Genomic DNA, 22395 nt, shown 5'->3' with positions numbered 1-22395 from the left:
TATTCACAGAGCCTGCTTTCCTGGCCCAGGTGAGGTCATCTTTGATGAACACACAGAGGAAAATCAAATTGGAGACTCGCTCCACCTCAGCTCCATCGATGTGTATGGGGGTGTGATCCCCACTCTGCTGCTTCCTGAAGTCCACGTCTTGAAGACGTTGAGAGAGAGAGAGGTTGTTGTCCTGGCACGATATTGCCAAGACATTTACCTCCGCTCTGTATTCAGTCTCGTTGTTCGAGATGAGACCCAGGATGTTAATGTCGTCTGCAAAAGTTAAAGTTAGACGTAGGAGCTTTGTGTGGGCACACAGTCATGCATGAACAGGGAGTACATGAGGGAACGGAGTCTGCAGCCCTGGTGGGCTCCGATGCTCAGGGTCAGTGCAGAGGAGGTGAGGTTGCCCATTCTTACCACCTGGGTTCTACTCGCCAGGAAGTCCAGGATCCAACTGCAAAGGGAGTTGTAAAAACCCAGGGTGCTGACCTTGGGAACAAGTTTAGCAGCCAGAAGTGTTGAATGCTAAGCTGTAGTCCACGAACAGCATCACCACGTATGAGTTACCCTTTTCCAGGTGGGAGAGGGCGGTATGTGCCGTAAGGGCGAAGACATTGTTCATAGATCTGTTGGGGCTGTATGCAAATCAAAGGGGGTCCAAGGTCTCAGGAAGGGTGGCGCAGATGTGGGTTCTGACCAGCCACTCAAAGCACTTCATGATGGAGGTCAGTGGTACAGGGCGGTAGTCATTCAGTTTCATTGGTACAGGGACAATGGTGGACTACTTGAATCAGGTTGGGACTGCAGACTGATTCGGGGAGAGGTTGTATATAGAGTTGAATACCTCTGCTAGGTATACCTCTGGTCGGCACATCCCCTTAGGACACGGCCTGGAATGCCATCTGGGCCTGGTGACTTCAGAGGGTTCGCTCTTTTAAGCTCTCATCACATCAGCCATGGTTAGGGACAGAGTGCACTCGTCCTGGTCCTCAGCAAGCCTCACTGAAGGAATGGTGCTGGTAGCCTCAAACCATGCATAGAAGACGTTAAACTCATCTGAAAGAGAGGCGGCAGGACGGGCATCACTGCTATTCCTCCCTTTGTAGTGTGTGATGTGTCACAGTCCACACCACATGCATCTTGGGTCAGATGCATGTGGTCATATCTGGACCACCACAAAGACTCCAGGTCCCCAGAGCTATAGGCAGAAGACCGTTCTCCGGGTTTAGCACGGACATTACCATTAATTCAGGGCTTTTGGTTGGGTAAAGTCCGGACAATGATCGTCGGAACAACATCATCGATGCACTTGGAGATACGTGGAGACAGAGTCTGTGTATTCATCAATGTCCCCATCAGGTGCAACACAGAACATCTGTTGGTTCAAACCAATCCTGGAGAGTGGTAATGGAGTTTTCACTCCAGCGCTGAACAGCCCAAAAACGGTTCTTCCTGTTTTAGACGTTTTCTGTAGGTAGGGTGAAGAAGAACGGAGGTGTGATCCGACGGGCGGGGGAGAGGTTTGCAGTTGTTCCGTATTTGTGGATAACAATAGTCAAGAGTCTGATCACCACAGGTAGGAAAGTAAATGCGCTGTAGGTATTTTGGCAAAACTTAACATATTACCCCTATTGAAGTCACCAACAACAATAAAAGCTGCCTCAGGGTGAGCGTCCTCTAGTCCATTAATTACTCCGTATAGGGCCTCTAGCATGTTTTATCCACCGGTGGCGGTATAGAGACTGCGGTGATAATAATAAAGCTGAATTTCTGCGGAAGGTAGAAGAGCCGCACTTTTACAGTAAAAAATAAAAAAGTATGGCTCTTCTACCTTAGTAGGACCACCTCCACGTTTACCTGATTCCGAGGTTCTGTCCCCAGCACACAGCAGGTCGCAATGACCTGCTGGAAGTTAATCCATGCATGTAGTTTGTCCATTTTATTGTCCAGGGATTGAACATTTGCATGCAAAACGCTCGGTAACAGCGGATTTCAGTATCTTGCCTGAAATCTACAACAGATACCGGCACGTTTGCAACTGCTCCAGTACGTTTAGAAAGTCTGTATCCAGTAATGAACAAACTTCCAAAAGTGCTTTATGGTCACACTGTATGAGCGACAGTGCAGCATGTACACAAATGAAAACAGTAGTAAGCAGAAAAACTACTTAGTGAATACAGAGCCATTATCAGAATAACCTTCCTTTACGGCGCACATCTACATAACTAGAGCTGGGCACCGGCACTGATCTCCCAATTATTTTTCGATAAAAGAAAAAAAAACTCAGATTTGATTTAGATTGGATCTAGTGATAATTACAATACCAATTCTGTGAGTATGAAGGCTAAGAACTGCACAGGGAATCCTCCAGAATTTAAAATGGTAGATTACTAAAGTAATGGTACATTACTAAATATTAACGTTACTGATTTAAAAACGAATAGCTTCATTAATTTTCTTTTGAAAAAATATAAACCATTAAAAAGTTCCTCACTTATAAACTACAATGAAATTATGACAAACTAAGTCTCTGCCATGATATTCAAAATAGTGCAAGTTGTTCCAGAAAAGAGCAATTCAACAATAAATAAAAATAATTTGTATTGCATATGAACTCTGCAAGTGACGATGCATAGAACACTCCTGCTAGCTTGTCGAATTCAAGAAAAAGTTGTTCAAATTAACAGTAAAATTTAACAAGTCAGTCATTCACAAGTCCTTTAACAAAAACTGTTTTCACTGGTATGTGTGCATCATCACAATCACTAATCAATCAATTACCTACATTAATGATTGCAACCTATGTCCAATTATCAGTTACAAACACATTTATAATTCTGCCTGGCTTGATCCCTTTTTCACAGCAAACATAAACAGCCATTGGTCAGAGCATTTGGACTGCGTATAATCCAATGATGTTGCTGAAATACACCACAAACCTTTTGACTGAATGATAAAGTTGAACAAGTAATTAAAAAGGACGGGTTACTCGAGTCAGCAAAAGGTTGTCCAGAAAGAATGAAGTTTGCAAATTGCACATCACTAGTGACAGCAGAGCAGCTGAGATTGCTGACTGCTGCACCAGGAACTTTTCTAGGACATCTAGCACAATATTCCTCCTGGTAACCATGTCAATCAGCATCAGCTTTCAGCACATGGCTGGCCATAGTGCTAAGGTCAAAAAAGGTTGCAGTGAGCAACACCCAACCAAGCAAGCATGCAATCGCTGGAAGTTCGGGGCGCAACAATAACGATGGTCCCGGGCCAGTTAACAGTCAAGTTCGGACTAACCAAACTAGCAAGTCACTGTTTTTCATTTTTTTTTATCTCAGTGCAAAAAATGATTTACCTGTTCCGATGTCAATGGAACTCGTCTGTCCTAAATTCCCGGCAAGAGCGGACAAATGTGGGTCTTTTTAAAAAGGCACTGACAACTTTTGCAAACAATCCCTGACCAGCCATGCCACTAGCAAACAGCACCTGGTCCACATGACAGCCAAGGGGTGGCTGACAATCCATCTTCAGTGCCCTTGGTTATATCAGGAATCTAAATGCAGATGCCCATTGGGTGATTGCATGACATAACAACCACATACCTAGTAACAGACAGACCAGCTGGTTGCCTTGTTTCCTGGGGTGAATGAGTTAGTGTTTTGTTTGAAAAATGCTTTTTTGACTACTCTTTTAATTAACTTTTATGAATTTATATAGAAATATAAAAATACATGTTTTTATATACATATACACATACATATACATATACACATACACATACACATATATATATATATATACATATATATATATATATATATATATATATATATATATATATATATATATATATATACACATACACATACACATATATATATATATATATATCCAGAATGCATTTCATAAAATATTAATCATAATTAAAGATAAATTACAACTTTTGGAACAGGGACAGTAACCCAATTTATTTTTTTATGTTGAGCCCATCAGTGTCACAACACGTATAGATCTATAATACAGATTTCTGGATTTTAAGAATCGATTTCAGATCTTTCAAACAAGAATCCCCATTAATCAGAAAATATATTTTTAATTTTGCCAAGCCTTGCAATTGATACCCACTTGTTTATTGGAACAACCTTGGTAAAGAAACTACTCTCCCGACAAAATGGAATAGAGGGCTGTGGTTGGAAAGCCTGTCCCGCCAAATGCTTCCACATCTTTTGGGACAGGTTGCATTTCCCGATTAACAACGAGTTAATCGACGTCAACTAAATGGATCACAAATAGACATAAGAATTGCGTTAACCAAATGTTATTTAATTAGGATAGAAGCCACCAGGTATGCCAACGATATCTGCCAGCATTTCACCCAACATTTAGTCATGCAGTGTACAAAACATAGTCACATCATGCAATTACTCTCCCAAATATATTTGCCGGTTTATTTAGACAGTAATGGAATGACAGAGAAAGATACATATTGCTGGGCGACAAAAGGACAGAGTGAGTAAATATATTAAAGGGGCACAAGCAGAAAAGTTGGAGTGGGAAATTAAACCGGGGTCTTTGGTGAAGATGAAGGATATGCCCACCATCAACAAGGTATGGAGTGTTACCACTAGGCCACACAAACTGATGTCATTCAATTCCTGTACTAACAAGTCTAGAAAATGTTCGCTGCCTCCACTGCCTGGAGTGCACAGCTCAATGGCTCACTGCCCAATTCGCAAATCAACGCTTTTCCCTCAGTGAAACTTAATAGTAGCTAGGCTTCCACAATGTGTGTCTGCATGATAGTATGTCTTAGAGAGAAGCAGTGAGTGAGAATAAAGATGAGGGTGTGCTCATTTCTCACCTCAGTTTGTTCCAACATGTTGGAGCCATACAAGCCCAGGGCAGGAGCCACACGGGCAAGGTAGCGTGCAATGGAGTTCACATCGCTGAACTGCACCGACCTGAGGGTGACAAAAAGAGGGCAAAGACAACCACTTTGTCAGACAGATGACAAATTTAAACACTGCACGTTAAGTGCTTAAAAAGAAAACATCTGTTCGTAAGCCCTTTTCAAAATTCTCAAACCATAGCAAGTACCTAAACCTACCAAATCTAACAAAGGAGATTAATTTATCATAGTCTGTTAGGGCTGGGCGAGATCAACAGAAATCTGTATCGCGATAAGTGGCGATGTTCTTTTCTACTCACTCTGAGACGTGGAGTTTGTTGTCTTTCCCATCCTCCACAGACACGGTTACGCTATCCTTCACAAGCTCTGCAGCCAACAGCGCCCCTGTAGGAGGACAAGAGAATCAAAAAGTGATTGGAAACAACCCCACCTTTCACAGTACTCAATGTATTTAATGACAGAAAGTCTTAAACAGAAAGTGTACACACAGTCCTTTAAGATGTGTACACAATATCTATTAGCCGGATATTTATAAGATCAATGGGCACTCCAGCAGCTCGGAAGATACATCATTGTAGAAATGACTACCTGCTTACTTAATTCATTTAGCAGATGCACTTATCCAGAGCAACTTACAATAGTCAGCGCAAACTTTTGTACCGGCTCCCTATGGGAATTGAACCCACAACCCTGGTGTAACAAGTACTATGCTCCTACCGAGCAAAATGCGATAATACAGCAAACTGTGCCTCGCATCCAAAGCAAGACCCAAAAATGTAAACGAATTCCCCAAAAACCAAACACAGATTCCATGTTGTGTTGCATATCAAGCACACCTGCCTGGGTTCAACACCTGTTAGTCTAGTTAAACAGCCTTGCAATTAGAATGCAACAGACAGAGGAGTTGGGAGCATAGTAAAGCCACCAGGGGCAGAACAATCCAGAAACAAAACACTTTCCAAAAAACATTTTGGAAAATGCTTCGTTTCACACCATTGTTTTTTCTCTGAAAATGTTGACACATGACTAATGAACCAAAAAATAAACATCTGTTGAGATAAAAAAGGTTACTAGACCTAAAGGCATATTAATGTAAACATGTAACATTACATAAGAACAATTATTATGGTGCAGCCTATGTAGCCAATAAAGATAAAGAACCTGGAGTAAACAATAGTTGGGTAACAACACAGACTGCTTTTGCAGCTCTTTTGAGTGGCCAACAGCTTAACTGCTATTAATGATAATGTACATGAACAACTCATATCATAAAAACCCATCAAAACTTATTTAAAGTCTTGTCAATCCTCAATAAACAAATCTATACAATAAATGTGATGATCTTAAAGATCTAACCTAACCATAAGCAAAACGATATTACTGTAGATACATAGGTTTTCCGTGCTCTGAAAAAAAGTTTGAAAAATAATGTCGATGCATGACCAAGACTTAAAATGTATTTGAAAGGTAGTCAGTCTGTTTCTTGTCGCTTGCATCAGCCAGTATCACCCGAATGGCAGAGAGACGCACTGAATGGCGCTGTGTAGAATACTGGAGGTCAGTAACTCAAATAAGCAAAATATAGCTAGACGAGTACACACGAATTAAAAAGAGTTGAAGCCGGATTATTACCTCCCTAGACACATTTACCAAAACTTGTTTTTACCTAGATAGGAGGAAAGTTTTGTATACATACATACTCCACATAATCAAAAGCTACTTATTTGACAAATAAATAGTTGACGTTAATTTGGATCAAATGCAATAATGCACCAACATAACAGTAGAGTAAACGCTCCTATTACATAGCTATAGCTTCATAGTGCCACGACGATCGAAGCCATGCTAGCTACTTAACCTTCTCTGTAATAATGAACTGTCATCACAGACGGTCGACATGCTAACGTTAGCTAACAAATTACATTAGCGAGCTGGTAGGTGTACTGTACTGACTGACGTTTAGTCAAATATTATTTTTAATTTGTTTTAGCTTTGGCTTAAAATGTTCGTACTACACATACCTAAAGGAGGGTTGCTGCTGTTAATGATAAGGTTTAAAGCCATGCTTTCTCCTCCCTTTCTGTTCTTGAAGGCTCTCGCACAGTCTCAAAACCTTCCCGAAGTCGGCTTACCAACAGCCACGCAGCAGCAAGCCTCTTGGATAATGTGCAACCGGTTTTAGGAACCCCCTTAGAAATGGTCGAAGAAAAAAACAGGTTCCACAAGACTAAATGTAATAAGTGTCGGAAGTGTCGGGTACGGCTTAACCATTTTATTATATGTTAGAAACATATATCTCATTATTTTATTTATATTTGGTAGTGAAAGCTGGTATGATTTTAAAAACAATATTATAGAATAATATGTCTCCCTGCAGTAACAGAGTAAACCCAGCACTGTTCTTTAAACGCTTTCTCTGTTGTCTTCAGTAATTGTATTTTCATACATTGGCTTTCATCTTTTACTTGTTTCTGCATCTTTATTCCTGTTCTTAATACACGTTGTGTGTTATCTGTGTGTTTTCGTGAACGGCTCCACACAACAAAGTTCTATAAGAATGAGAAAGGAGCACAGAATACTCTAGAAAGCATCAAACAAAAAATAGTAGTGGCATATAATTAATATCTAGGCAAATACACAACATTTTTGGGTACATATTTTATAGCAACTAATTGTTGATAGACCACAAACAATACACAAAAACGATTCACTGAACAATTAAAGGGAGGCAGTAAGAACAAAAGACAATTACATCCAATTTGTTGCTGGAAATATGAATGTGTATTTCATACTTAACTGACAAAAAAGGAAAACACGCTGTTACAATAACTCAGCAAGAAGCAGTTTAGTCTACACCTGTAGTTTAAGGAAAACTGTGGACAAAATTCATAATAGCCCGCAGACTAGGTTATTTGCCACACACTCTCCGCCAATTATTATTGTGTTGACAATGATTAATCTGCTATATATTAAAACAAAGGAATATTCAAAACGTTGTTAGATTGCTAGTCATTAATTGCTGAAAAAAACATATCCTCTAATAACAGTGCCATCTAGTGGGTGATGTCTAATGGTCGGTAGTTAGGATTTGTTAGGATTTTGTATGAATGAGGATAATGACAAATAATGACAAAATACAAAAATACAATGACCAAATAAACATTTCGATTGAAAAGCAAAACACGTGAAGTTACAGTACAAATATATTCTCATTACAATCTCGTTATGAATTATATTCGCAGTTACAATACGCGCGCAACTGATATAAATCTCTAATATTTCGGCGATGTCTTGAAGCGCGCTCCCATTTCCCAGCTGAGTGGGAGAGCACGAGGAGACACCTCCTACACTAGCATTTACCGTTTTTGATTTCCATCAATAATGTAGCTAGCTTTAATCTTCTAATATAGCTTAACATTTACCAAAGTTGTATCATTTACAACAGTATTGTATTTTCCCTGTCAGTGTCACAACTTCACAGCTCGCTAACGCGTTAGCTAAGTTGGTTAATTAGCAAATGAATGCTAGCAAGTATTGAATTGAGACGATCTGAGGAAACGTTTTATATTTCATGTGTGAAACCATTCTAAGCATTCCGTCTTCTAAGCTAAGCAAAGGTAAGACATTGCTCATTCCTCTGTAGACCAATTGTAAGGTTCTGTTATCACGTTCTCTACACTTAACTTCAGTTAGACTCCCTGTCATCCGATTCTGGATGTTTGACGTGATTATTTGGCAGGTCACACTCTTCTCTCGTCACGACACAGGTCAGGAACACCACCTCAGAAACCATCTCGCTAGTGATCATACATTAAATATCCCTTCTAATCAGCATGATGAAACAAACACACAGCTGGTGCCAGACACCTTCCTCAGTCACGGTGAGAATCAAACCCAACACTGCACACACCCTCCAGATCAAGAGAGGACTGCGGCTGAAGAGACCCAACCTGCAAGAAGCACAGGGGCCGCCTGGCAAGAGTCAGCCCAGCCAGCATCAAGTGGAGGCTGCTAAAGACAAATTGATATGTGGCCCCATGCTTGTCATTCAAAGGGACGAGATGACTGCATTCTTCAGACTTTTTGGTGAGCTCAAGTAGCTGAAGAGAATTTAGCTTATTTTTACCAATTTGGCTGTGTTATGGGGGTTTCTGATTAAAATCTCCCTAAGTATTTTGTTTTCCATTGGTTACAGATGATGATTTGATTCAAGACTTTTTGTGGATGGACTGTTGTTGTAAAGTTACAGACAAGGTAACAAGCATTGTCTTTGCAAGGGTACCATTTTCATTTAACAGGTCATAGGGAAACATCAAACACTTATTTCAAGACATTGTTTCACTGTTCAGATATGCAATAATTGTATGACATCACATTTCAACTGCATTTCAGTACCTTCTAGCCATGACGTTTGTCTACTTCAAGAGGGCTCGCTTCAGTATTGGCGAACACAACAGATCAAACTTTTTCATTGCACTGTAAGTTCAGCAAGACCACTCTATCATTTGTGAATCTGTTACTCAGAAAGAAGTTGACTGTTTTCTTTGTTCTACTTGTCTCATCTGTGTAACTTTCATTGGATCCATTTTAATCTGTCTTAAAGTCCTACCTGCAAGAGAGTATGCATTGCAATCCTTTTTTAAATTAAGTTGTTTTTGGGCACTCTTCATGTCACAGATACCTGGCCAACACCATGGAGGAGGACGAAGAAGAAAGCAAGTATGAGATCTTCCCGTGGGCACTTGGCAAGAGCTGGAGGAAGCATTTCCCTCGCTTCCTCAAGCAGCGCGACAAGCTCTGGGCGCGCATCGAGTATCGGGCTGCTGTCAGCTGTCGCTGCTGTGAGGAGGTACACAGACAAAACCATAAATGTTTTAACATTATTTTAACTGGTAAGTATGACTAGGAGCACAATCTCATATATAACAGTGACATGAGCGCATCGCCTTCCTCATGGACAAAACATAATTTTTTCCCCTTTACCTTGCTGGTTCTGGGATTAAATACAGTCACTTTTCAGCTACCTAGTACTAAACTCTAGGTTATTTGCCAACTGAATACCTACCTTCTTGCACATAACTACGCTACATAAGGTATTCTTTTTTTATTTTCTTGGGATCTTTTGTTCCTGGTGGAATTGTAACTTGACTTCCTAATGGGAGACTCAAACCACCACTTGAATCTGTAGTCAGTCAACACTTGAGATGGGCACATGGCTACTCAGTTATAACTTCTCTAGCTCACTGCTATAAAATATTTTTATTCTTGAGTTCTTACTGATTTCAAAATGTGACATCTATTTAATGCTTGTGTCCTTGACCATGTTTATTCATGCTTCTCTATTGCTGCGTGTGCGCCCTACTTCCAGGTGATGGCCATCGTACCCACCCACTTCATTTGGCAGCGGGAACGTGCCGAGCACCACAGCGGCGCTCAGCGTCTCTACATTGACGATCGAGAGAAAGTGCACATGCCCCGTGGGCCACCTGCTTCCCCTGCCCATTGTGCCCTCTGCGCCCAGAGCTCTGTCCTGGATCTGTCCCCCTCTGCTTCCAGATCCTCCTTGTCCCTGACCCCCCCCTCTCCACAGTTCCACTTCTCTACAGCGCTTTCGCTGGAAACCACTCCACCCAGGGCCCCGCCATCATCCTTCCACAAGCCTGGCCAAAGAAAGACTCAGACCAAGGAACAGCGCCCCTGCTGCTGCGCAATGGAAGCCCCAAGTGAGTTCAGGCTTTGGTTACAGGAGAACAAAAAGCTAATTTCAGAATATGTTTGGAAGCAACAGGATAAGGCTTAATTACACACTGCTCAAAATAATTTTGGGAATACGTAATCATCACAGTATAAAACCTAGTCAATTAAACTTCAGGGATATCAATCTGACCAGTTAGGAAGGATGAATGATTGTGAATCAATGTCAGCTGTTTTGGTGCAACAGAAAATGACAACAGGTGCACTGGAATGGTAAAAGCAATACAACCCCCAAACGGGAATGGTTTTGCAGGTGGTGGCCACAGACAATTGCTCTCTCCTTATCCTTCCTGACTGATTTTTCTCAAGTCTTTTGTTTTGCTAGTGTCTTTGTCTGGTAGCATGAGGCTGTACCTGCAGCCCATTCAGATTGCACAGGCAGTCCAGCTCCTCCAGTATGGCACATCCAAGGTTTGCTGTGTCTCCCAGTACAGTCCCAAGAGCATGGAGGAGATACCAGGAGACAGGCCGTTACATAAGGAGAGCTCGGCAGGGTCGTAGAAGGGCATCAACCCAGCAGCAGGACTGGTATCTGCTCCTTTGCACTGCCAGAGCCCTACAAAATGACCTCTAGCGGGCTACTGGTGTGCATGTTTCTGACCAAACTGTCGACTGACACTGGCACCCTGTTGTCTTCGTGACAGACGTGAAAGAGTCTGGAAACGCCTTGGTGAACGTTCCAGCATGACCGTTTTGGCAGTTGGTTAGTGATGGTCTGGGGAGGCATATCTTTGGAGGGTCGCACAAAACCCTGTGCTAACCAATGGTACCCTGAATGCAGTACCCTGACAGCTGGCCATAATGTTCCCCAGACCTGAATCCAATTGAGAACCTCTGGGACATAATGTATCGGTGCCTCCGACGCTGCTAAGTAGTACCACAGACTGTCTAGGAGCTCACTGATGCCCTGATCCAGGTCTGGGAGGAGATCCAGGTCACCATCTGCCATCTCATCAGGAGCATGCCCAGACGTTGTAGGGATTATACAATGTAAAGATTTTGATCTTTAATATATTTCCTTTGAGATCTGATGTGATTTAAGTGTTCCCTTAATTTCTTTGAACAGTGTATTTAAACTGGTAAAGCATGTTTGAAGTTGTAGTTTATTCTATTCTATGTTGCATGTCAGCAGTCCTTGAAGTATCATGGATTTTCATGCATATAAAACTCAAAGGCAGCCGCCTTCCCAAAATCTCTCACCGCCTGTGTCGGCATGGTAAAACATCATTTTGCACTCACGATAAATAGCCTACTAAGTGATACAGTGAAATGAATGTGACCGTAGGAGGAAACTGTTTTTCATATTGGCAGTGTTGTCACATGGGCAGGTTTTCCCCCAAATTAGGCTATTTGTAATGGGCTTGGGCAGATTTACAGAGTGTTTTTGCAGATTTGCATGGTTTACTGTCAATGATATGGCAACCTTTCAACCAGGACCTTACTTGTCCTGACTTCGCGGAGATGAGTAATGTTGGAAACAAGTGGAACCTAGTTTTTTTACACCCAAGCATGTCAAAATATTTAAATAAAACTTAGTCTAAACTACATCCAATCCACATAACATTTGTTAATGTTTCACATGTCTAGTTCAGTGGCTCCCAACTATGGTCCTCAAGTACCCCCAACAGTACACATTTTCATTGTAGCCCCAGCCAAGCACAGCTGATTCAACTTGTCAACTAATCAGGCTCTCATTGAGTTGAATTGGGTGTGCTTGTCCAGGGCTACTGGAGGACTGGAGTTGGGAACAACTGGTATAGTTGAATAACAGATTATTTTTTCAATAGAGTTCACGAGATAAAGATGACTGGTGAAAAGACGATTTAGATTAGGGTATGTAGGCTACTGTCCCTCACAAAATGTTAAATGCAATGGATAAATAATGTGGCATCAAGGCAAGGATGGAGGAAGAAACAATGCAACAAGGCTGTAATATATAGGCCTACAGCTCTGATATGCTCTGTATGTTAGAAGCATTGTGGAGCCAATGTGTTTGGGGGCTTAGTAACATAGCCAAGAAGAAACTGGTGAACAAAAAAAACACAAGGTTAAAATCCTACAAATGTTAAAAAAAAAAGTATCCAATATGTAAAGAATACATTTATGCTTGTTTTTGGTTGCTGTTGTATTAGGGAGGACATGTGTGCATTAGCTTCAAGTGGACATGGACTGGGCAGATTTAACACTATAATAGTTTTCTTTTTCAAGTGGCCAGATATGAAAGTATATCACTGAGGTCCGGTAGAGTGCGGGGGTTGCGGTACCACCTTTGACTAACTTTCAGCCAGGAAAAACAAAGTACACACTTCATTTTAAAATGTTAAGTCAGCTAAAACCATTGAAATGTCTTGACAGGAAAAGAGTTGGACTGTGGACCTGGACACGACCCATCCATGGACTGGATCAACAAGGATTAGATTAGTACTCCAAAGAACCAACTCCGAACCAGATTTCCTGTCCCTGACCTTGTGATACACAGTCTGTGTGCTAACCTTTCTTTCCATTAAGCATGTTGTGTTTTCATAACATCTATAGAATGTGAATGGATTTCTCTACCTCTATTAAGGGATTTCAAAAACAAACAGCATCCACAGTAAATTGTTAATTTGAGGATTAGCGTAACTCAGCTTGTAGAATTATAATTTGTATGCAACACTTCAGTTTTGCATCACTGTCATGTCTCATTTCACACAGTAGGAAACGTCTGGTAACTGTCCTGACATTTACATCGTCTCATTTACATTTGTTACCCCATTTACTTAACAGTACATACAAAAAGTTCTTACAAACCTGTCCCAGTCAAAAAAATAATAATCCTTTGTGTGTTTGATTTATCACATTGTTAAAAATGTATTCATATATGTATTCGTTGAAGCACTTACAAGGTCTTGCACAGTTAACGGTGGGCACTTTCGTTAAATATTTGAAAGGTTGACTTATTCCTTAACAGTAAATCAGCTGGATGGATACCCACAACATTTTATTTATGACCTATCAGATGCCTTACTCCTGCTTTGGAGTTGTAATAAACGCTTCATACCTCTTCATTTTTTTTGTCTTTATTATATAGTTTTCAGATACAGTGTTGCATTTCTTACCATACCTGAACTGTCAGACCTTCAGGACTAAACCAATCCATTTTCCTATGCGGTTTGAAGTGAATTTACATTTATTGATACATTAACAAAACATTCAGTCTCTCAGTTGCTCTCTTTGTGATTATTATTTTCATGATGTGAAAAGGGCTGCCTCTGATACTTCCTCAGTTTCACCAGGAAAGCTGAAAGAACACATTGTAACCATAAACAACAATACAATGGATAATGCCAGCCATCATTCAAAATGTTAAAATGAAATGAACAAAATAGATACTGCCAATCCTGCATTACAGTGAATTCGACCTTTCTACAAAATGCATTACTTTGAACAGTTCTAAACAGACCCCAAATGAAATGGGGATTCTTAGGTGTCATGTAACACTAACCTGTGTGGCTAACTTGTTCTGGGTGAGGTCGAGCAATGTAAGGAACACTCCCAAATGCTGCAGGTACTGGACTGATGATGGATTCTGACATAGCAAAAATACCTGGATTAACACAATTACTTAACTTTATTTCTAAAAATGTGTGAATTGAATGTCATCAGAAAGCATGACTAAACATGCTCAAAACATATGAGGAAAGTGTTTAACTCGTCAGCAGAAAGACCTCATAATGCCAAAGGTAATCCAAGCATCACCATGTAACCATTTGTTTAGAACAAGAATGAACCTTTTTCTTCATCTTCCTCCTGGCTTCTTGCTGAGGGAGGAGCTTTCCTGCGGCAGAACTGGCCATCTTTCTGGACTGCTGCGGCCAACAGCCAATCCCTGAGTGGCACCTCGATGATGCGTTCACACAGCAGGGGGAGGGCTGCGCATCGGAGACCCTCCAGTAGATCGATGACCTGTGTTATACTGAATCACAAAGTACAGATAGTAAATCTGAAGAGGAAAATAAATAAGGGGTATAAGGAGATGAGGGCTGCAGAATTAGGCTAAGGCCCTCCAACTTAACTCTGGGCCTTAAGGTCAGGTGGAATCTGTCTTGATACTGCAACACTTAATCAGACCTGGGACACCAAGTGGGTGCAATTAATGATGAGGTAGAACAGAAAATCAGCAGGCTCTGGACGGTATTCAAAGTCAGGGACACAGGGGAATTGCAGTGGGGTCACCATACATTTTCAGAAAGTTACAATATTCATTATTACATGTAATACAGGACTATCACCATCTTGCTGAGAAAGAACACTGGATTCACATTATTCAAATATTTTCATTTAAAGATCAAAATAGCCTAATCTGATTACGCAGCTTTAAAAGTAGCAAACTTCGTAGCCAGTCGCTGCACAGCAATGAAAATCTGCAGTGCTGCACGGCTTTAAAATGTCAACCTGCTGTCCATATAAGAAAATAAATTCAACTGAAAATATTTTTTTTCAAAGGCTATCTGACTATCAAATGAAAATATTTAGTTCAGTGATCCTCAGAACAAGGTATTCCCCATACTGTTGGAAAGGACTTTGACCTGTCCCCTGGCATAATTCTATAGCTTCTAACAGGCATTAATATCAAAATGTGTCTTTTCCCTTATATATTCCATAAATATATATTTCAGGAATATATGGCAGATTAATACATGCTGTTCCTACTCTTCAGCTTACACTTACTGATACAAAAAATGGTTCACTGACCACAGAACAAAGGTTTTGCCATGGCCATCCCAGTGCCTTGACCTAAATCCCAAAGAAAACCTGTGGGATGAGCTGAAGAAGAGAGTCCACAAGTGTGGACCTCAGAATCTGAAGGATCTGGAGAGATTCTGTATGGAAGAAAGGTCTCAGATTGCTTGCCATGTTTTCCTCAACCTTCATTACACATTATAGGAGAAACTCAGAGCTTTTATCTAGGCAAAGGGATGTTGGAATATGTATTAAATTAAGAGGTGCCAATAACTGTGACACAAAGTATTTGAGAAAAATATATGGTTTAGAAAAAAAATAAAATATTCAAATGTATACATTTAATTAAAGGTACATTTTTAATATTTTGAATGGAAGATCAAGAAGATAAAAACAAAGATTTTTTTCACAGCCCGTTTATCATATTTACTACGGGTGGCAATATTAGTGGAGAGCACTGTAAATCACAGCTGACTATGTGTTGGTGCTGAACAATTCTTTTCAGAAGCTCTGCAGCTCTGGAGGTCAGTAAAGATAACTATTAGCTTACTCAGTTATTCCACATGCATGTTTATATACCAACATTTGTGTGCGGGCCAGGTAATTGGCGCTCAAGCAATAGCCTATTAAAACAAGAAACCAGGTTCAGCCAGCTCGCAATAGAAAGGGTTGCCATCTCGAGATTTGAACCTGGGTTGCCCATATGAAAACCTGTGTTGTTAACCACTACACCACAGAGCTGTACATTTGCCAGGTATCAGTATAGCCTGAACAAATTATCTTTTGCTACTGGCTGTTTTAATAGTTAATTGGCCATTCGTGAATGACATTGATACAGTTAAACTGACTAACGTTTCTTACTAAGTTTACCTCCACCACAAATAGCGGCTATGTATTGCGTTTGCCACCGGCCATTTTAACAGCTTATTAGCTAGTAATAAGCTTTACCGCTATCTACTAACTTACTGGAATAGTCATAAGAATTGAGCAACTGCTAGCGTCAAGTGAAAAGACGAGAGAATCATGGAATCTACCAGAAATAAGTAATTGTTGCTCTCACTAGATTAGAACTTAGGTCTTCCACATGCGAGGCACTGTCTTTAACCACTATGCCACAGCATTACATGTTTCAGCAATTGCTAGACTCCATTGAGGATCGTGTTAAATAGGCTTACTAGTATCCACTAACTTCCTAGGAATAATCATAAGAATTGAGCAATTGCCAACGAAGATTGACGATACCATGCCAGAAACAGTCGCAATATAACCGTATACAGTTTCAGTTAAGGCTTAATATATCGTAACTACGTAGTTAAGCCAGCAAATGTTTGTCTATCCTGACCCAAAATACATGCATGGTTGCGTACTTCAAAAAGCCACCAGAAACAGTCGCAATATAACCATAAACTGTTTTATTTCAGGCTTACTATAATGTAAAGACTACTGGTTTTAGCCAGCAACATGTTCATCTATATGGAAAATTGATAATGTGTACTATGCATCACATGCGAGGAGATACGAACCCTGAACCTAACTTTACAAGTCCCCTTCTCTAACCACTACTCTACTTAACTACGCTACTCAACAGTCAGTCAGTAAGAGACATTCGCTCTTCTTAGCTGGCTCCGCTTGTGTGGTCCGGCAAAAATTATAAAAGAGAATTAAATGACAGAAGACAGAACTTTGTCTTTCAGAAAAATTTGAGTCTGATACATATCCAACACTATTGTGAACCTATTCTTCCAAATCACTTGCAGGCTAACCATGGAATAGGTTTTGATTTCACAAAAAACTGGCAGATATTGTGGGTTTCGAATAGGAATTTCATAGCTTACAGTTTGGCTTGAGTTTACATTTCACTAGTTCAGTGGTCAAAAAGTAATGTAGTTAACAGCTGTAAAAAGCCAAAAGGTACGATTTGTCATTGCAGGCTGACATTAGCGCAGATTGGATGTTGGCAATGACTCCTCTCATGCTAGTAATTCTGGAGAAAAAAAAATTGTCCCTTCAAAAAAAAATATTTGAATACCACTGTTGTAGGGTAAGAGTTCAATAACACTGGCCTCTGTTTTCCCTGGAGCTGTTTGGGTGTTCAGATTACATTTTTTGTCCTAACTCTACCAAGCTAATTCCGATGATCAAGGCTTGATGAGGACACAGGGCTCAACGTAATTTTTTTTTGCCAATGGCCCAGGGGGGCTAGCGGGTTTGAAACTTACTGGCCCCAACAACATTTTCACTGTCCCTCCCTCCAAAAGTTATAATTTATCAGCGTTATAACATAAAACCAAATACTTTTGTTAAGCTACTTAACATGTTTAATGCTTTATTAAATGCATCCTGGATATATAAAACATAAAAAATGATTGTATATTTCTTTCATCACATTTCCAATTCTAAAAAAATAAAAAGATATAACAGTCAACAAAACATTTGACTAATATACAAAACCTACTAACTCATTCATCCCCGGGGTAACAAGGGGAACGGCTGGTCAGTCTTAGTTACTATGTATGCTACTATGGTTATGAGTTATAAGTAGTGCAATCACTCACTGTCAGCCTAATGTCACTGCTCAACTCTTTATTGGCCAACAGCTTGCACAAAGAGCTGCAAGTTAGTTATTTGTGCATGTGCCAGATGACAAAACAACTGGAGGACATCGAGTGAATTAAAAATGCAAGACATTTTTTTTATTAATGGTCCAAGCGGGACAGTGAGTCGCTAGATTAGTAGTCCCGACTTTACTTTTTACATTATATTAGTGTAAAAAAACTAAACTCGTAACCATGGTAGGCCCCAGGACTGTGTTTGGGAAACCCTGCTCTAACCCTTAAACCCTTCACACATTTAGAAGATTGGAAATGTGTAAACAGTGTTCATGGGGTTAGGGACAGGTTGAGGATACTCACTTGGCAAGGTAGATGGCACATACTGCTCCGGGATGGAGATGTGGAGTCACAGTGGGCAAAGCCAAATGAGGGTGGATCATATCCAGAGCAATCTGATACACAAACAAATGTATGGTGTCTAAAGCTCAGTCTTTAAAGTGACTTTGGTCAAGAGACGTTTTTGCGAGTAAGGGGTTAAACTCATGGACTGAAAACCATGAGCAGTAACACTTCCACAGCCCTAAGATTTACAAGATTTGCCTTAAGCTGCAGAATATATACAATACACAAACGCAAAGTAACCAGTATACAGACATGCATAATAAAAACTATAAATGACAGCCACTGATTTGCAAGCCAGTGGGACATCTTACAGAGTGAAAGCCTTGGCCGGCGAGCAACGAGGTGGCCCCCTGCAGGTCTGCGTTGTAAAAGCAGACATTATCGGGCCACTCCTCACCTCGGCGGAGGCTCCAGGAGGAACGCCAGCGGTTGTAGTTAAGCACAGCACGTCTGTGGTGGTCTTCTCTAATCTCCACACTCATAACTCTGCCTTTGGAGCCCACTGTGGAGAACAATAATAATTATATAATAAAATATGACATTTACATCAGATGCTTTCATCCAAAATAAAGTACATTCGTGCATGTATATATTTGTAAGGTTGGCCCCAACAGGTAAAACTCATGACCCTTGGAATCGCAAATACCATGGCCTAGTAATGCAACATGGGAACAAGAAATTACACATTTCTCCTAGAGCCGCTGACAATAAAAACGCAGTAAACTTTTTCCCAGTACTCTTACAAGAACCTTTTGTAATTGTTTTATTTCTCAATGGGGAAAGATAAAAGCATGGGCAAGAGTCACAGCAAACATGTGATGGATAAATATACAAACCAGCTCGAGACAGGAAAAGCGACATGGCCCCCGACCCAGAGCCTGCCTCCAACACACTGTCTCCCTCTGTGACGTCCATCAACATCAGCATCATACTGGCATCCTAGATAAAGCGGTTGAGAGAGAGATCAAGAGAGAGATCAATGCAGAAATTCTAAATTGAAGTTGCATGTGCAGTCACCAAAGTCTAATCCCTAATTCAAACAACTAAATGTGTTATTCCACAAACCAAGCCAACACTCAAGACTATACAAATCGGCTCACAAAACAGCTGGCCTTCCCAATAAGCAATGCTACTCCTTAGTTACATGATGCATTCTAGTGATCAATAGCTGTCTCTTCTGGTGCTAAACAGAAGCCCATATCAAGTACATACCTTAGGATAGGCAATGGCTGGACCCCTCTTCATAAACAGCACATATTCTTCCAGGTTGGGGCGTCGTATAAGGATGGGTGTCCCGTGAATGGTCTGTAAGATGTCTCCTGCCTGGCATCCCGCAATGTCGCTGTGTCCAATGGTGCCCCAACTGCTCTGGAGACGTTGGCCTTCCTGCAGCTGGAACATCTTCCTAAACTCCACACGACCCTTCCTACGGTACTCTGCTAGAAGCAGCTCCCCAAACATGAGTGAACGCTCCCCAGGTAAAAGGGGCTTAAGAGCGACGCAATCCTTCTCTTGCCCAGAAATGTCCATGAGAAATGCACCACCAGTTTGCTCAAGCACTATGTTGTCAATGATGGTGTCTTGTATTATGTGTGCCTCTAACTCTGAACTTTGAACTTCACATTCTGAGTTGGGGCACTCAATCTCCATCACAGGGGCTGCTGAAGAGCGGTTATCATTTTCAACCCCTTCAGGTTCCCGCTGTTCCACTTTCGGGTTCTCCTCATCTCTTAATTGCAGCACCTCTGGGGCAAGGGAATCCTGGGGAAATAGGCGGCTAATCCTCTCCAGGGGCGACAGTGGTCGCCTTTTACCAAACAAAGACTCTCTTTTACCCATTGTCTGCATGGGGTCCGGAGTCGTTGTTGATTCACTCCCATTCTCCCCCTTATCCTTAGGACTAGTCCCGAAATGCCTTGTGTACGGTCTGTGAGTAGGGAATTTACTTGTGAGGTGGAGTTTTCTGTACCTCTGCTGGCCAATGCGGTTAACGCATATCTGTAACAGTCTATGCGTGAGGAGCGAACCACCAAACTGCAACCCAACAGACATCGAACGAAGTGAAAAAGAACTTTGAATTGTGAATTTACACCATGTAAACAGCGTTTTAATTTCTAGAACAGTGTGCGCTCATTCAATTTCGCTGATAACATTCATTATAAAAAAGCTTTAGCAAATCACTTTGTACGAGACGCTTGACAAGTAAAATGTGCTTGTCACCTAATGACGTTTGTTGACAGATTGCAACCCACGTTTGAATCGTCCTGTTTGTCACAAATGACACCACGGAAAGTTTAGAATCATGAACAAAATTGAACGGCAGTTACCATCACGCGACGCAACAACAAACCGCGGTTATATAACATTTATATAAATGACATACTTGTGCCTAATTCACGGTTTAGGTCTGTACCCGGTGTTTGGCACAGAGGTCGACACGCTTAAAACCGCATGTATTCTACGTCAATGCAAAGCGACAGAAAATGGTTGCAATACTTGATATATACCAGTAGATGGTGCTAATTAATAATTACCATTCCAGCCTGAACGGAATGTTCCATTTCTTTATTGATCAATAGCTGCTGTTGTATTAATACTTGTAATTTGGTGTGGCTACACCCTATTTGAAAACATGACACATCTAAAGAAAGCTAAAGAAACACCAGAGGAACCCAGTCAAGGAACTGGTGATCAGTTAAGAAATAATACCTGCAAATATATATTTCGGACAAAATCTATTATTTTCCCAAACTGCAATTTACACAACTTTCTAATGAAGATGGATAAAATGTTAAAGTATACAGAATTTTCCTTGTTTTGCAAGGTTTGAACATCTGAAATGAGAATAGAAACACCTGTTACTGTTAACAAGTTACAGACATTTAAGTGGCCAATGGATTATTTTTTTTTATTCTATGGAATGTTCGCTGCCCAGTACCTTCTTATCTAAATATTATATTACAACTTACCTTCACCAAAATCTCTTACAAATAGCATTTAGTCTACCATAATAAGGAAAGATAGACATTATTAAAATAAGTTTATTAAAATAACATTTGGGGAATACATCGTCTCATATGTCTCAATATCATAACCATATTAAAATATAATACATTATCTAAAAACAAAGTCACAAATGTATCATATATAGTTATATTAAAGCAAATGTATTGTTTTTTCCAAATTTCTTATGAATCCAATATGCTGACAGGCTGCCATGCAGGATGTAAGTGATAAGTAAAGGAGAACATACAAGTGTGAGGAACAAGCAGGAGCTGCAGTTCTCAAAACTGTGTATGAAGTAGTTGTGATGGTGCGGATGGCTGGTTGGCCAGCAGTAGGAAGCAGGGACAATGGGGAGCTAAAAGAAAAGACCAGAAGAAGTTGAGGCGAGGCAAGGGTGGAGTTGGTCTTGCAAGGGGAGGCCATGGAGAGATGCTGGGTAGCTGGCAGACCTAGGGAGTGGAGGAAGCTAACAGTTGGATGCCAGTGACCTATTCCTCTGCATACACTAGCAAGCAAGCATAAACACCTTCATCTCCATCCATCTTTACCTACATATACAAAATATAACAATACACTTTAGTTTCATTGTTTCATAAATCCATAACATATACTATAAAACAAAGGACTAACTGAAAAGCCTTTCGCATGTTCTGTGTGTCTAACTAGGCTCATTTCATTATCATATGGATACAAGCACCAGGGAAGGTGATAGTAGAGGACAAAAACATAATGACATTATTATAAACATTTAATGTAATAGTAAGTAATAGTAAACTAAGTATGGTAACAGTGCCATACTGAAGTAGAAATATAATGGCCTGGATGGAAAACCATGTCAGACAGATGACAGCACTTGTTGCCTGGTTTGTAGATATATTTTAGACTAATGGCAGCTAGTTATGTATAATCAGACATGCTTTTTCTACAATAACATTTACATCATACTGACAAAATCACATAATACACACCTCATCTGTAACATTTGAAACTATTTAGTGACACTATTAGTAAAACATTGTAATGAGCAATTGTATATTTTCCTTACCGCAAATGATTGACGTT

The 22395-nt window shown here is 40.5% G+C and overlaps 3 protein-coding genes across 4 annotated transcripts in view; 1 reads left to right on the top strand and 2 right to left on the bottom strand.

Annotated features, from left to right (window-relative positions):
• Positions 1-7071, bottom strand: part of eprs1 (glutamyl-prolyl-tRNA synthetase 1) — a 42395-nt gene extending 35324 nt beyond the window's left edge. For both annotated transcript variants that reach the window (XM_010905078.5, XM_010905080.5), the window contains exons 1-3: positions 6919-7071; positions 5197-5281; positions 4850-4949 (exon numbers count right to left, since the gene is read on the bottom strand). In XM_010905078.5, the coding sequence (XP_010903380.3) occupies positions 4850-4949; positions 5197-5281; positions 6919-6961 (228 nt within the window). In that variant the 5' untranslated portion in view covers positions 6962-7071. The remainder of the gene's footprint in view (positions 1-4849; positions 4950-5196; positions 5282-6918) is intronic.
• Positions 7072-8414: 1343 nt separating this feature from the next.
• spdya (speedy/RINGO cell cycle regulator family member A) lies at positions 8415-13639 on the top strand. Its single transcript, XM_020044903.1, has 8 exons — positions 8415-8428; positions 8637-8664; positions 8815-8983; positions 9093-9151; positions 9290-9375; positions 9575-9746; positions 10266-10620; positions 13007-13639. The coding sequence occupies exons 1-8, from the start codon at positions 8415-8417 to the stop codon at positions 13066-13068; spliced, it is 945 nt and encodes a 314-aa protein (XP_019900462.1). The 3' UTR covers positions 13069-13639.
• Positions 13640-13745: 106 nt separating this feature from the next.
• On the bottom strand, positions 13746-20783 carry trmt61b (tRNA methyltransferase 61B). Its single transcript, XM_010905076.3, has 7 exons — positions 19540-20783; positions 19164-19266; positions 18639-18829; positions 18286-18377; positions 14422-14606; positions 14136-14219; positions 13746-13931 (listed from the first exon to the last, which is right to left on the bottom strand). The coding sequence occupies exons 1-7, from the start codon at positions 20377-20379 to the stop codon at positions 13852-13854; spliced, it is 1575 nt and encodes a 524-aa protein (XP_010903378.1). The 5' UTR covers positions 20380-20783; the 3' UTR covers positions 13746-13851.
• Positions 20784-22395: the final 1612 nt, after the last annotated feature.

Source organism: Esox lucius, chromosome 15 (assembly GCF_011004845.1).
Source record: "Esox lucius isolate fEsoLuc1 chromosome 15, fEsoLuc1.pri, whole genome shotgun sequence".
Lineage (NCBI taxonomy): Eukaryota > Metazoa > Chordata > Actinopteri > Esociformes > Esocidae > Esox > Esox lucius.
The sequence above is the reverse complement of the archived record's forward strand: the minus strand, read 5'-3'. Positions and strand labels throughout refer to the sequence as shown.